Below are 14,859 nucleotides of genomic sequence, written 5' to 3'. Positions count from 1 at the left end.
CAGAGTTTTTTATTTCATTAACTGTGTTCTTCATTGCTAGTAATTGTGACTGGCTTTTCTTTATTATTTCTATTTCCTTATTTATGCCTTGTATTGCCTTCTTTATTTCATGAAATTGGTGTCCTGCATCTTCTTTGATTCCTTTGATTTCTTCTTTAAGTTCCTCATTGACTCCTTTGATTTGTTCTCTGACTTCTTTGAACATATTTATAATCATTCTTTTGAAATCTTTCTCAGGCATTTCCTCTAACTCGTTCTCACTGGAGGTCATTTCTGATGCATTAATACTTTTAGGTGGATTTGTATCGTCTTGCTTTATAGTGTTTCTTGTGTTATAATGTATATATTTTTGCGTCTTGGATTAAGTTGATGCTTGGATTTTCTAGCTAGCTGGGTATTCTTAGCTGTATCAATTGATTTGATGTTATATATTTTCAGGGTAGGAGCTTAAGTTGTTACATGTGGCTCTTAAGACTCTCAGAGTATCTACAAAGGTGCTCCTAGGGGTTGAGTTTCCCTGATATGGGGGTATTCAAGTAGGGTGAGTGGAATAAAATACAGGTAGATTCTAAAAGTTAACTAAACACTGTACCCATTCAGTCATAAACAGCCCCAAGTATGTATGCCAGAGTAGTTATTATAACAACCAGATCCTCTATCAACATAGAGGTTAAGATTTCTGGTCTGTTGAGGGATCCAAGTCAGCTTGTGACCAAGTAAGACCCTTCCCTGGTGCAAACCCAGTTACCTTGGATGATTTTGGTCTCAGTCAAGTTGCTGCCTGGGTTGTTGGGCTGCTGTTTTGATTTCTGGAGCTGGGCACTGACTTTTCCTGCGGGGCAAACCAAGCCTGGCAACTGTGGACCTGCAGATCAGCACCCCCACTGCTATAACTGCTGATGCTAAAGCTGCCTCTGCTGGGTCTGTCAGTAGCTGAAGCTGCTGCTGCTGGGCTCATTGCTGCTGTTGCCTCTGCTGCTGCTGCTACTGTAGCTGCCAGTTCTGGAGCCACTGCTGTTGCTGAAGCTGCTGCTGCTGGGTCTGGTGTTGTTGCAGCTCCTCGGTCTGCTGCTGGGGCCGCTGTTACCAGTGCCAGAGCCTCTGATGTTGCTCTAGGACTCTGTTCCTGCTTGGGTCCCGCTGTCGGCTCAAGTTGGTGTGGCCAGGCCCCGGGACCACTGCTCTGTTCGCTGGAGCTGGGCTCAGGTGGTGGGGGAAGGGACAGAGCCGTAGCTGCTCTGGATCTCTCGCTGTTCCCCCGTGTTCTTCTACCTCATGGTCTGCGCCTCCGTTGCTCACTGCCGCTCTCCCTTCACGTTTCCTGAGTTGCGGAGAGTACCGGTGTGTGGAAGCTCCCGCACTTGGATTTTCCTGTGGCTGGAGCCGAGTCTAGCGGCTTTCTGGTCTACCCTGCTGCCGCAGCGGTTGGCACAGCTGCCGGGGCCACTTTTGCCGGCCTGTGCGGGCTCTGGATGCTCTGGATCTCTCCTACTTCTCCGCTGCTGCTTCAATTTCCCATACACCTCACTTTTTAGTAAAAGTGTGTATTTTGATGAGTTATTTTTGTCTTTTTACCCCCAGGCTGCTTTGGCGTGGTACCTACACTGCCATCTTAACTGGAAGTCTGAAATCACTTTTTTTTTTTTTTTTATGAAATAACTTTTTTTATAAAAGAGTATATCAGAGATGACTAACACTATTTATCCAGAATAAACATATAGATTTTATCATTTATTTATTTTGTAAAGTTTTTATAACTTTCCTGAAACACATTTAAAAAATATGAAAGTAGATTTGCGCATTATTAGATTTAAAAAAAACCTTAGCATTAAGCTTCTAAATTTAAACATAAACCTTGAGACATTTTTGTTGTTTTCTGTTGTTGTTGCTAGTAGTCCCACAGAAGCATTAAGGGATAAAGTAAACTTAAAAACAGTTGCAACTTTCTTATAGGAAGTACCCTATTTTTGTCCTTTCTATGGAAAACTGTCCATCACAAAAGTTGTTCCCCAAGTTCTAACATCCTACCCCTGGGGAGCATAATAACTTCTCAGAATAACTTCTGAGATATTTGTTTGTTTGTTCGTTTCTTCAATTCCAGGAATAGTTTTGGACTTCCATCAGGGTTACAAGGCAGCTCTCTGATCCTGTCATTTTATGACTCTTTAAGAGTAGGAGAATCTTGAACTTTTTTCTTACCTATGGTCTTAATTACTTTCAGTGTTCCTTTTGAGGGACACTCAATAGTAAAAATTCACTGTGCTGTCTAGTACAGTGGGATTGGTGGAGAACATCCCCCACAATAAAATGGCACTGATCAGAACAGATATCATTCTGCAGCCTTAGGGATGTGAGGCACATATATATTCATATACACACATTCATTTTAAGTGCACTTTTGATATAGACTCCAGACAACCATTTCCATCTCACATATTCATTCATTCAGAAGCTATGCATTTTCATTTTGAATTTTTATTCTGCATACAACTGTGGAGATCAAAATCAAACCTTGTTACCAGGCAGGGTGGCAGGAGAGGCTGAGGGAGCTGGAGGAGACAGAGGAGCTGTTGGGGTGAGGTCATCTGTGGCTTCCAGGTCAAAAGCAGACTTTGAAGATGAGTATGGGGGAGGGGTTTAATCAGTGCCCATTCCTGAGACCTTAGCTAGAAAAACCTGGTGATTAGAGCAGGTACACAACAAAGCTATGCACACAGAGTGAAAAATGTTTGAATATAAAGGTATTTTGGACAATTTGCCTGTATGTCAGCAGAAGTTTTTTAAATCAATGAGAATTTGGAAATCAAAAGTACCATGTTCTGGCCATTTGGACCTATTGTCTAGCTTATATTGTGACAAGGCAGTGTTGTAGAGAAAGATCAGATGACAAAGTTTGATGTTGTCCAAGAGTAGTAGAGATTTTAAGTTCTTGAGGTGACCATGAATGAGCAAAACAAGGGTGAGAGAAAGGAACCAGGGCTTAGGTTGAGTTTACGTAGCATACTAGTATGTCCTCTAACCCATTAGGGTGAATGGAGTATGCACCTCCCACATGGGCAAAGGCTGTACAGGTTTGCAACTGTCAGCTTTTTAACCTGTTAGTGGGCAAGGTGGGCCCTGTGCTCCTGAATGCAAAAGTGGCTGGCTTCAGGAGGTAGAGGGAGAGGAGGGAGGGGGAAGTGTCCCAAGATGGTGCAACTGAACCAAAAGACACTCCTTAGGGAATGGAAGACCATAGAGCAAGAGACCCAGAGGTGGTGTCAAGAGTGTCTTTCTTGAGAACTGGGATTGGGACTTGGCAGCAGGCAAGGGGCCAGCACAGTTTCCACTAGAGGGATTAAACCTGAAAGTAGGCCAACCCAAAAGAGACAATTACTGAAAAGGAAGGAACAGATGAAGGGAAGAAGAGTGAGGCAGAATTTTGGTGGATGTGAAAGCTGGTATCAGGCAGAGATGGTCCAGATCCTTCAGAAAGTCAGTGGCAGCTTGGTTGTCTGGTCAGAGAAAAGGAAGTCTGGCCTCCCAGGAGGGCAACCAGAAGCCTTCTATCTAAAGCAGGGCACCAGATGTAAGGTTGGGAGTCACCAAGACCACACAAACCACCCTGAGGCAAAGATGAAAGCTTTTGTTCGGGAAAAGCATGAGCTGCCAGGGCTGGCACACAAGAGAGGAAGACCAGGCCTATTTATTTTTCTTTCCTTGATTTAGTAATTCCTTAAATAAATATAATAACTTAATAATTATCCTTCTTTGTATTAGTTTATCCAATTCATGGAGTAAAATTAGACATGAGCCTAGAGTTTGATGTTCAAGGACTTTCCTAAACTCCTAGCACCGTTTCAGGCTCAGCACCATTATTTAAAAATACTAAATGAAAATTGAACTAAAAGACATTAATTGAAAGAAGCACTGAGATAAATTTCTTTGGGTGGTGAGGTTTAATAGAAAGCTTTTTTATAAGGGTTAGTAAGTCGTGGAAGAACATGACCACTGTCAAGGCAGGAGATGGCCATCAGCATCTCAAGAGTGGAGTGTATTAGATATTTTCTCATGACTTGGAATAAAAACCTGACTAGAAGAAACTTAAAGAAGGAAAAAAAAATGTCTTACAATTTGGAGGGGAACTGATTTAGAAATTTATGATGTCTTTGAGTGTGATGGAGCCATTCTCAGCTCTTGATTTTTTAAAAATTTTTATTCATAAGTGTGCAGATGCTCATGGTCAACAAAATTTTCACTGAGTCAGTAGCATCTAGGTTCTTGTCTGATGAATTTGAAAAATGAAATCCATAGACCATATAGGGTGAGAGTTAGAAAGATTTTATTATAGATCATAAGAGAATGAAGTCAGAGCTCCTGAAAGTACAGAAGAAAGATCATGAGTTAGGAAGACTTCTGAGTGGACTGTCTGGGTAGTGACTCAGTCCAGAATTTCTTATAAGTCTTCATTAGATGGAAAATGAACTGATCAATACAGTTCCCATGAATCTAGGCCCCTCAAATTTTAATCATAACATTATGTCAGTTTCTTGGAAAGGAGAGGAGTCCTTTAGGTAAAGAGAGATAACACCTCTGACCTTCAGTAAGCTGGAAGCTAGAAAGACTCCTTTAGGGAAAAAGAGATAAGAAAAATCCAAATGTCCCTGGCAAGCTCAACCACATTTCCCACTTTTAGTCAAGACAAAAATTGTTCACTTTGAGGACCCTGGTACCCTCAACTCCCCAGTCAAATTCCATCTTCTGTGCTTCATCCACTCTGGTTGTTCAAATACTTGTTCAATCTGTGGAGTATATTATTCTCATTTTTCTCTTGAGGAAATTGAGGCAAAAGTCAGTGGAGTCATCTTCCAGTATTCTCCTTCAGTCAGTAGAATTGTAAGCCAGATGCCTCACCCTGATGATCAGCTGGTATGTAGAAGGTGTTGAGCAATCAGAGAGTCTGCTCATGTCTTCAAGAAAGGTTTCTATCAATTTGGAGATGTTAATGTAGAATGTAAACACTGTTTAGCTGTTAACATATATGTTTAGCCTACGAAAGATTAGTCCTTCAAAATTGTTCTATATGAAGACTGTATACCATATATATTTGCTTGGTTTGTAAATGTGAAATTATTGACTAAAATCTTGAAAATAGCTTGCTGCTATGATTAATTTAAAACAGAAAAGGCAGTTGTATTCTAATCATGCCCTACTTTAAGGCACATGAAAAATCATTATGATAATCAGGGAGCAGAAAGAAATGCATATAAGTGAACTCAAATTAGTTATCATTTTTTGTGAATGGTTGAGCTTATTTCTGAATATTTTAAATGTCTACTTCATTGGTGGACTTCAGAACTAAAGCTGTAAACATACCTGTGTGTTGCAGTTACTTATTGCTCAAACATCTGACCAAAAGCAGCTTATGGTAGGAAAAGGTTTAAGACTTAGAGAATTCAGGGGAAGTTCCACCATGATAGAACAAACTGGATTGCTTACGTAGATCCATAGCAGAGAAACAGCATCAACATCCAGTAAACATGAACAGCTAGAGCTCAAACTGGGTTTTTACACACCTTAAGACTTACCTCCCACCAGTGTGATACCTCCTCCAGCAGGCTGCTGGTAACTTAAGTAAGAAGCTTAATCTTAATCAAAAATGTCTGAGTTAGGGCTGAGGAGATGGCTCAGTAGTTAAAGTGCTTGCCTGCAAAGCATGATTACCCAGGTCTCATTCCCTGGTACCTACGTATGGCCAGATGCACAAAGAAATGCATGTGTCTGGAGTTCTTTTGCAGTGGCTGCAGGCCACTTTTCGGTTCCCAGTCGCCCCAAATAACAGGTACTGCAGATGGCCAGACTCTGCAAGAACTTGATGCAGAACAGAAAAGGGAAATTAGTGAAGCTTTAGAGAAAGTTCAAGGTCTATAGCACTTTGGTAAATCGTTTTGGAAAGTAACAATGATGGGCCATTATGTGGTGCAAACGTTTGTTGCTAAAATTCTTAACACCAACACAAACTAAGAATATAATCAATGAAACCTCAAAAGAAGTGTGAACTCTTGCTCCCAAACATATTTGTGAAGAAGTCAGAGTGAATGTAGATAACAAAGTGAAGGAAATTCAAGTGATATTTTAGTGAAATGATAAATATTTGTGTGTGTGTGTGTGTGTGTGTGTGTGTGTGTGTGTTTCTATAACTCGGAAAATGCATTGATAAATGCCATGTGGAGGTGATGGGAGACAAATGTTAGGTAAAGTGGGAAGAATGTTTCTAGTTCTATGTTTTTTTTTTCTCGTTATGTGCTACATTCTTTACCTCTCAAAGGCTGTCCATATTTCTCTGAATCTAAGAATATCCCACTCATATTTGATAATACATTTATCTAGGTCTACTTCTTATGGTGAATTTAAGAACAGAAATATTTATAAGTAAAAGTAATCAAATTTGACTTTGGAAGTAGAAAATCCTATTGTGTGAAAAAGGAACATTTTAGCTGATAGATTTCATTAGGAATGAAATAAATAAACAAACCTAGAAATAAGTAGGAGTACCTACCACAGAGGAATTGGACTTTATTGGAGGACAGTCTGGTCATAGAGAGACATTCACAACTCAGCAGTGGAGACACTGGAAATGTGAGGTGCCTGTCTAACCTTGGGTATGTCCAAGGAGAGGGGGAAGGGAGAAGAATTAGCAAGTGTGAAGGAAGTAAACTTCTTTGAATTTCTCTCTTCAGAGGTAGCCAGCCAAGTACCTGGCTCCCTTAGGGTTATTAAAATCCATGGGGAAGAGGGCACTCTCCTGACAGACTTCTTGATAGCCAGCAAAAGTATGATGAATTCTTCAGAGACTCAATAGAGAGACTTGCTAACTCCCTCAATTATGGGCTTCAGATAGATGAAATGCATGTGTCTGGATGTTTGATCTATTGTTCTTGATGCCCCTGCAGGCAGCATGCCTTCCAAGTTGTTGCTGTGGATGGGGTCTGCAGTGGGATTATCCAGTGCCTCTCTCCTGAAGACTCTAGTGACTGGCTCCAAGCAATAGCAGCCAACATTTCAAACCTCACGAAGCACAATGTAAGTATGTATTCAAGGAGTAAATCTCTAACCATCAAATATTTCAGCCTGTGCAAGTTTCTTTAGTGTAATTTAACTATCAATTGCTTGGTGTCCTTCCAAGAATGAACCTCTTCATACTACTCAAGAAAACTTTTCTAGAACACTTAGAACAAAACTCCCTTATCTGGAGAGTTCTTGCACCTCACAGCAGTTCAAGAGTTCTCTTGCTCCTAGGATTCCTTTCACAAGAATTGTAAATACCTGCTTTAATTAAGTCTAAATAAAAATTTAGCATGCACACACTAAATATATTGAGCTAGAAGTATCCAGAGGAAGCATGCTACTGAATTTCAAGAAAGTATTATTGATTTACCTTCAAGGATATTGAATCTGCAGCTAGGAATTTTGAATGAGGAAGAGGCTCAGGAGCAAGGTGCTCTCACAGGGACTGAAGTTTAGATGGAGCTCTGAAGGCACCAGTGTAGCCAGGAGGCGGCAGTGTGGGATACAGAACTCGCCCTGCAGAGTCAAATGTTGCTAAGGAACCACTTCTCTATGTTTGTCCATTGTACTGTTTACCTGTCCCCTCCAATCCTATCCTCATGGTCTGTCTATTCATTGTCATTCCTCATTAGTTACTTAATGCCCCCTCCCTAGTAATTCTTGACTTGTAGTCTAACAACGTGTACAAAACCATAAAGCACTTTGTTGAATGTTGACATGGTAAAAAATGTAGTTCACACCTTTGTATCTCTTCCCTCTATGTCCAAAATTGTTTCATAACATGTTGGGCTACTCAGAAGCCCTCAGGGAAAGTCAGGACACAAACATGTAAACAAGCAGAATACATCCCTTTCACCAACTCCTGAACTAACACAGTGACCCTCCAAATCTCAGTAACTTGACATAGATTTTTGTTTGAATTCTAGGAAGAATTGTGGTAAATATTTCTTCCTTAAAAGTGAGTAAAAAATAAGTAAAAAATAATTAAAAAAAAAAGAAAACCTGTTGATTTTCATCCTTGCAGCAAATACTGACCATGAAACTCAGGAAGGCAGGCTACACTCTTGTCCTGCCTTGTTTAATTGCTGGGGATATTTATGCTCATTACGCTATTTGTTGTAATATAAATAATCTGTTTGTTCTTTCACTTCTCTGTGATTACATTCTAATTTCATGGTCTTTTGTTCATGTAATCACTTCTTGCTAAGATGTATTTATGATTACAATGCATTCTGTCATATAAAGCATGACTAAAGCACAATATAAAAGGAGAAAGTCACATTTACTTTGGAGAAGGCAGTGAGAATAGGTAGAGGTTAATTCTAGTTCTATTACATTTTCTTATTCTAAGGAGATACTACAAGAAACATTTTGTAGAAATATGCAGAACTAACAGTTTATTAATTTGCCAGTATGCTCAGGGATGTGGTTCATGATAAATGAAACAAATGGTTTACCTGTTATTAAAAGATACAAAATAAAATATTGGAAAAAGATTTATTTCCACACAGGATATCATTAGGCATATAAAAAAGAGAAAAAAAAAGAAAATGTTTGAAAACTAATAAATATTTTAACTACACACACACACACACACACACACATATATATATATATATAATTTTCTTGTATACATATGTGTATATATGCATAAATATATATGTATATATATATATATGCATCTCATAATTTAAAGAAGAAATGTTAAGATCTTAACATTATAGAAACTCTTTAATAATGAATCATATTTTAGTGTGAAGACAGATGGAGAATAGACAGAAGAGAAAAAATATAACCAGATAAATGAACATAAATACCCTGTGTTAAAGTTATTGGAGCAAAAAGGCTCACCATTTTCTATGAAGTTCTAAAGGTCTTTGAATTTAGCGACTAAAAGCATTAGAACCACAATTTTAAGTTATGTGCTATCACTCTATATCTGTAACACATCTTACTTGTGGAAAATTGGTGCTTGGTAGTTGTGTTAAAGCTGTGCCCACACATACTCCCACATGTGGTACTTAAACCACTTGCATACACATTGACAGGGGTCCAATGGAAGGGGCTGTGGTATTGTGGGATGAGATCTAGTTAATGCTTCAGTTAGTTATGAGCAGATATTTTCTATTATTTTAAGGAAAAATAAACATGAATAGACTACTAGGTGTAAAATTTGTTGCAGGTTGAAATAATGCTTGCTTCAAGTTGATTGCTTTTTAAAATGTCATTTATTATTTAAGTAAGTAGATTAAATGGATCTGTATTGTTACTAATTTTATTTTCATTGCTGTCTCATATTAAATAAATAAATCTTAAAATCAGCTAATATATATTGGGCTATGACTAGAATACCTCAGGAGAAGGCTAAGCACATTGTACTCACAGAAGTGTTGTAAATCACTTCCAATAACAAGACAAACATGCAAATGCAGGTAGATAAATGGATCACATACTATTGGTTGTATAGTAAGTGCAGAAAAATAGACTTGCCTGGTCAAGACATCAGATGACATTGCATCCTTGGTTGGCTTCCATTGGAGACATAAAAGAACCTCAGAAAGGAAGAGCCACCTGGACCACACTTGGACTCCTGACACATTATACCTATAGTATAATAAGTGCTGTTAAGTCACTACTTTTGGAGAGTCACAGTGTATAAAAACAGGGAGTTGAGTTGGTTTTCTTAAGCAACTGTAGCAAACTACCACACAAACTTGGTGCCTAGAATGTGAGGAACTCCTTTTTAATTCTGTGATGCAGGTAACAGAGCTCAACATGTGAGAAAGCAACACTGTAATGGAGGAAACTTGGTTCTGTAGTTCTCAGCACATTTTGGTCCTTGACCATAGCACTTCAAACTTTGCCTGTGGTTACATTGTCTACTACTTGGTTATTTTTTATGAGGACACCTTTTCTTTGCCTTGGATTTCACTCAGGTAATCTTCTAAGACCTGTTCTACCAGAAGCTTGAGTGTAACTACTTTGCAAGGACCTTTATTCACATATAGAAGCACTTACAGATACCAAGGATGTGATATGGATATTTTGTGGGGAGGGGCTCTTTTGATTTACCATAGGATCTAATATGGCAAATAAACAGCATGGGATTCAAGCAAGAAGCTTCATCTCACTTTCCATGTGGATGTTGCTTCTAGTTTTCAAAGTATTCAGTCTGCCTCTTGCTACCACCTCCCACATATATTCTGCTTGAGGTAAGTCTGAATTCACTCATGGAATTAAGTTACCTCCTTTACTTTTCCTCTCTGTGATTCTGATGTACTTCTTAGATCCAAATTGCTCTTTGGACTCTTTCTTGAAACCCTAGCCTTCTGTCCAAGTTTAGCCCAATTACATGGCTACACATTTTTACTTGATAAGGATTCCCTTAGACAGAAGCAGCAAAATAAAATGGTGACTAAAATTGCCAAGTCCTCATGCAACAAAAACCTACTGTCTAATTGCATTCTTTGTAAGGCAGAGATTCTCTTGAAGTTTCTATCTGTCCGGGCTATGTCTGCCTCATGACACTGTGTGAAGTTATCCTTCAAGTTATTCAGGAGAGAGAAACATTGTGATATTGTGAAGGTTTCATCATAACATCTTTCTCAAGGAACACTGTTTCCAGGACCCAGATCTGGAAGAATGAGGCATTTCAGGATTTAGTGTTTATGGCCCTCAAGGTCGTGCTGGCAGAAGGAAAGGGTGAGGAAGGAAGCAAAGAGGAAGGGGAAGAGGAAGGGGAAGAGGAAGGGGAAACAGAGGCAACTCAGAGAAGGGCAGAAAGGAAGACCAAAGTTGAAAACTCAGGTCAGTCAATGTAGCTTTTGACTTCTTTCCTTGAAGTTCTTGATATAACTTACTTTAAAAAAATTGTCAGATAGTTCTATTCTATTCTATTTGATACAGAGTATTTAGTCAGTTAAATAAAGCAATTAAATACTGATATATATCTAATGCATTCAAATAAACAACCATGCATGCTTGCTGTATCTTGGAAATATCCTATAATTTTTGCTTTGTGGTATTAGGAATGGAACCCAGGATTTCACATGTTCCTGAAAAGCATTATACTATTGAGTTACACCTACACCTCAGCCCAATATATGCCATAAAAATCTAGGTGCAATTAAGTCATATTCAGACACATAAAAACCCAAAAGTAATTTTAAAACTTGCTAAAAGAATATTTGATAGTGTATTTTTAAGCAAAAAAAAAAGCATAATGATATAAGAAAGGCAGAATACCTAGGAAAGTATTTAAACATATGAAAGTCTAGAAGCACAGCATATAAAACAACAATAATTTTAATGGAATTTAGTTAAGCATATGGAATTATATTACAAAAGCAGTGCCATAAATATTAAAAGTAAAAAAAAAAATCTTTGATATGTCAAAAATGGATAGCTTTAAGTAGTCAGAATATTTGGCCTCTAAATTAACACATGAAAAAGTGAAACTAATACTAATAAAAACTAACTTATAATAATATAATAAAATAAATAAATAAAATTTCCCTGAGCCATGGTGGGTTCATTTTTGGTCTCCTTCAGTGCTGAGGTGTTGGGGGCCTCTGAGGCTCTGGCTCTCTGATTTGGTAGGAGTTGATTTTTCTCTGCGTTGATCTCCTTCCCCTTTGTGCTGGTATCCGGTTCACAGGAAAACATCACCCTTGCTTATTTTGCCAGTTGTCCTTAGTTTCAGTTGGGCCCCGCACTGAAGCAGACCAAAAATGAACCCAACATGGCTCAGGGAAATTTTGTGGAAGAGGGGGCGGAAAGAATGTCAGAGTCGATCCCTCTGCATTTTCCTGGTTTTGGAGTTGGTAGTTTTGTCTAGGACTGCTGGCCCCCTCCTTTATTGGGCCACATGGAAACAGATTCAGACCATGTCAAACATTACTGTGTCATTCGATGAACAGTTCTGGAAGAAAATCTCATCCAGCTCATGCTCAGATGGTCCTGAGACAATCCAACTCTGTCTACCTGGGTTCCCTCAACCACAAGAAGGACCAGTTTGCTGTGTGCTCACTTATCATTATCTCCTTTTATTCTTTCTTCCCGATGTTCTCTTCCAAGACTATCTTCCTGCACTCCATCGATACTTCCGAGGTCTGTTAGAATAGTTCCTCTCTCTGTGAGAGACTCTATAACTGCCACAACTTTGTGCCCCATTCAGCAGGAAAACAGAAAACAATGACATCTTTGTCCTTTATCCCCTAACAGCAGTTAGAGAGTCTTCTCATGAGAGGAAGAAATAAAGGGGGGTAGAGTTAGAGTGACTGGTCCCCTGAAGGTAAAAGGCCATGAAAGGTTTTCTTATCTCTTGCCCAGTTCCAAAGAACTGTTTTTCGTATATGTGCTGTGTCCTGACTCTGCAAAGGACAGACCTCACCCTCTTTGATTCCAGTCAAGGTGTGCCTCTTTGCCTATCCAGCTCTAAGCCAAACAGAGCTGAATGCCTCCTCTGGTAAGATACAACCAATGGGGATGAGAGAACAAAAACAGAGCCAGTTAGACATGGGGAAGTTAATTTCACAGAGGTAAAGCCAGATAAATATAAATATTTACTTATTTGTGTTGATACCTTTTCAGGATAGATAAAAACTTTCCCAACCAAGTCTAAGACAGCCCAAGTAGTGACTAAGAAATTGTTAGAAGAGATAATTCCCTGCTATGGGTTGCACCTCAGGATAGGAACAGGTAATAGGCCTGCCTTTATGTCAAAAACCACTAAAAAATTGACTAAGACTCTGGGGATTAATTGAAAACTACATGTGTCTATCATCCCAAAAGTTCAGGACAGGTAAAAAAGATAAATCAGAACTTGAAGGAGACTTTAACTATATTAGCCCTAGAGACTGGCAAAGGATCCTTCCCTTCGCCCCGTTAAAGGCCAGACGTATCCTTTATGTAAAAAAATTACTCCATTCACAATTATGTATTGAACACCCCCCACCAATCCTGCCCTGGATAGATCCTGAACAGATAACTGACTTTATTAATGAAAGGTTTCTTCTGTTCTATCAAAAGAATCCAGGAGTCCACTGTTCCAGCAGCCAAGGCTGCTTTTCAGACACACCCTGTTTACCACCATCCCTTTTAGCCTGGCGACAGCATTGATCAAGAGACATCATATCAACATATTGGGATGTTGGAAGGGCCCCCAACAGGTCATCCTAACACTCCAAAGGCTGTGAAAGTTAAGGGGACAAAATAAAAGAGGATTAGGCTTACTTTTTATAAAACAAGGAGGCCTAAGTGTGGCTTTAGATAAAACAGTAACTGGTTCTAGTCTATGATTAGTTGGTCTCCATCACAAACTTCCCTTATCTCTTCTATTGTTGGCCACCTGATACTATACTCTTAGTCCTTAAAATAGAACCCTGCATTGTTAATGCTCAAAGTAGATATGCTAAAAAATAAAATTAGTTCTGTTAAACTTATGGTATTACAGACACCATATGCCCCCCCCCCCACCTGAAACTGAACAAACCCTAGACATTATCCCTCATGAGTCAAAGATTTAACTAGGTGGCATGTCACAGGGGGAAATGTAAAGAGAGCAAAAATTTATATTTCTCTACGTTTCTTTATACCTAGCCTAGAAAAATATTAAAGTCATTTCCTTGTAGGAGGCTCTGCTGATGGTAGACAAACAGGAGGCTCTGATAATGGCAGGTAAACAAGAGGCTCTGCTGGGATGAACAGCATTTCCTGGGGCCTGCGTTGTTGAGAAAACTCCTTAAGATAAGGGGGACTCCTGGTCACAGGCCTGCCTCTCATCCCCAGGTGGTGCTTCCTGTAACTGACCAACCAATCTGTTTACAAGTTCCTTTATTTTTACTTTTTTGGCTGTGACTGTCACATGTAAATTGTGATTTAGGGTTTAACTCCCATCCTGGGTTTTTGTTTTTCTAACTTCATGTGACTATTTCCAATAAAACTGACACTCCAGACAGTTTGGGACTGCACTCTGAGAATATGAGGTACAGACCTAATATACCAGACTTTCTTTATTTCTGTTCTTTCTTTTTTACCCAATAAAACTTTGCTTCACATTTTGTGAGTTGATGGTCTTATTTGTTTGACACTGAACCCCTTAACATAACGACTATATCACCAAAGATATTGATTGGGAAGTTCATTTTTTTAAATTTGTTAAGGGCTGGAGAGATGGCTTAGCAATTAAGCACTTGCCTATGAAGCCTAAGGACCCTGGTTTGAGGCTTGATACCCCACGACCCACGTTAGCCAGATGCACAAGGGGGCACACGCGTCTGGAGTTTGTTTGCAGTGGCTAGAGGCCCTGGCATGCCCATTCTCCCCCCTCCCCCATCTGCCTCTTTCTCTATCTGTTGCTCTCAAATAAATAAAAATTTTAAAAAATTGTTAAGATCAAATGAAAATTAAATCACAACTTATCAGAACTTTTGGGGAACATATCAAAGGCAGTACTAAGAGGACACTTTATAGCTAAATGTTTAAATTTAAAAATCAGAGAGATCTCAAAAAAAAATAAATAACCAAATGACACACCTCAAGATCTAAGAAAATAAGAACAAGACTCAGATTAATAAATTTAGAGATAAAATAGGGAACATTATAACAGGTATGAATAAAGTTTTGAGGAATATTAGGGAATACTTTTAAAGTGTATATTCTCCAAAATTGGAAAATGTAGAAGGAATAAATAAATCCTTAGAAACATACAATATACAAAAATATGAACAACTTAAAAATGCCCACAGGAAGTAAGGAGACTGAAGTCATAACAGTGTTTCAACAAAGAAAAGGCTAGAACCATACAGATTC

The 14,859-nt window shown here is 38.9% G+C and overlaps 1 protein-coding gene across 4 annotated transcripts in view; it reads left to right on the top strand.

Moving 5' to 3' along the window:
- The window catches only part of Sntg1 (syntrophin gamma 1), a 922,134-nt gene that overhangs the window by 671,787 nt on the left and 235,488 nt on the right, over positions 1–14,859 (top strand). For all 4 annotated transcript variants that reach the window (XM_045143328.1, XM_045143330.1, XM_045143327.1 and 1 more), the window contains one exon: positions 6,933–7,062. In XM_045143328.1, the coding sequence (XP_044999263.1) occupies positions 6,933–7,062 (130 nt within the window). The remainder of the gene's footprint in view (positions 1–6,932; positions 7,063–14,859) is intronic.

Source organism: Jaculus jaculus, chromosome 2 (genome assembly GCF_020740685.1).
Source record: "Jaculus jaculus isolate mJacJac1 chromosome 2, mJacJac1.mat.Y.cur, whole genome shotgun sequence".
Classification (NCBI taxonomy): domain Eukaryota; kingdom Metazoa; phylum Chordata; class Mammalia; order Rodentia; family Dipodidae; genus Jaculus; species Jaculus jaculus.
The sequence above is the reverse complement of the archived record's forward strand: the minus strand, read 5'-3'. Positions and strand labels throughout refer to the sequence as shown.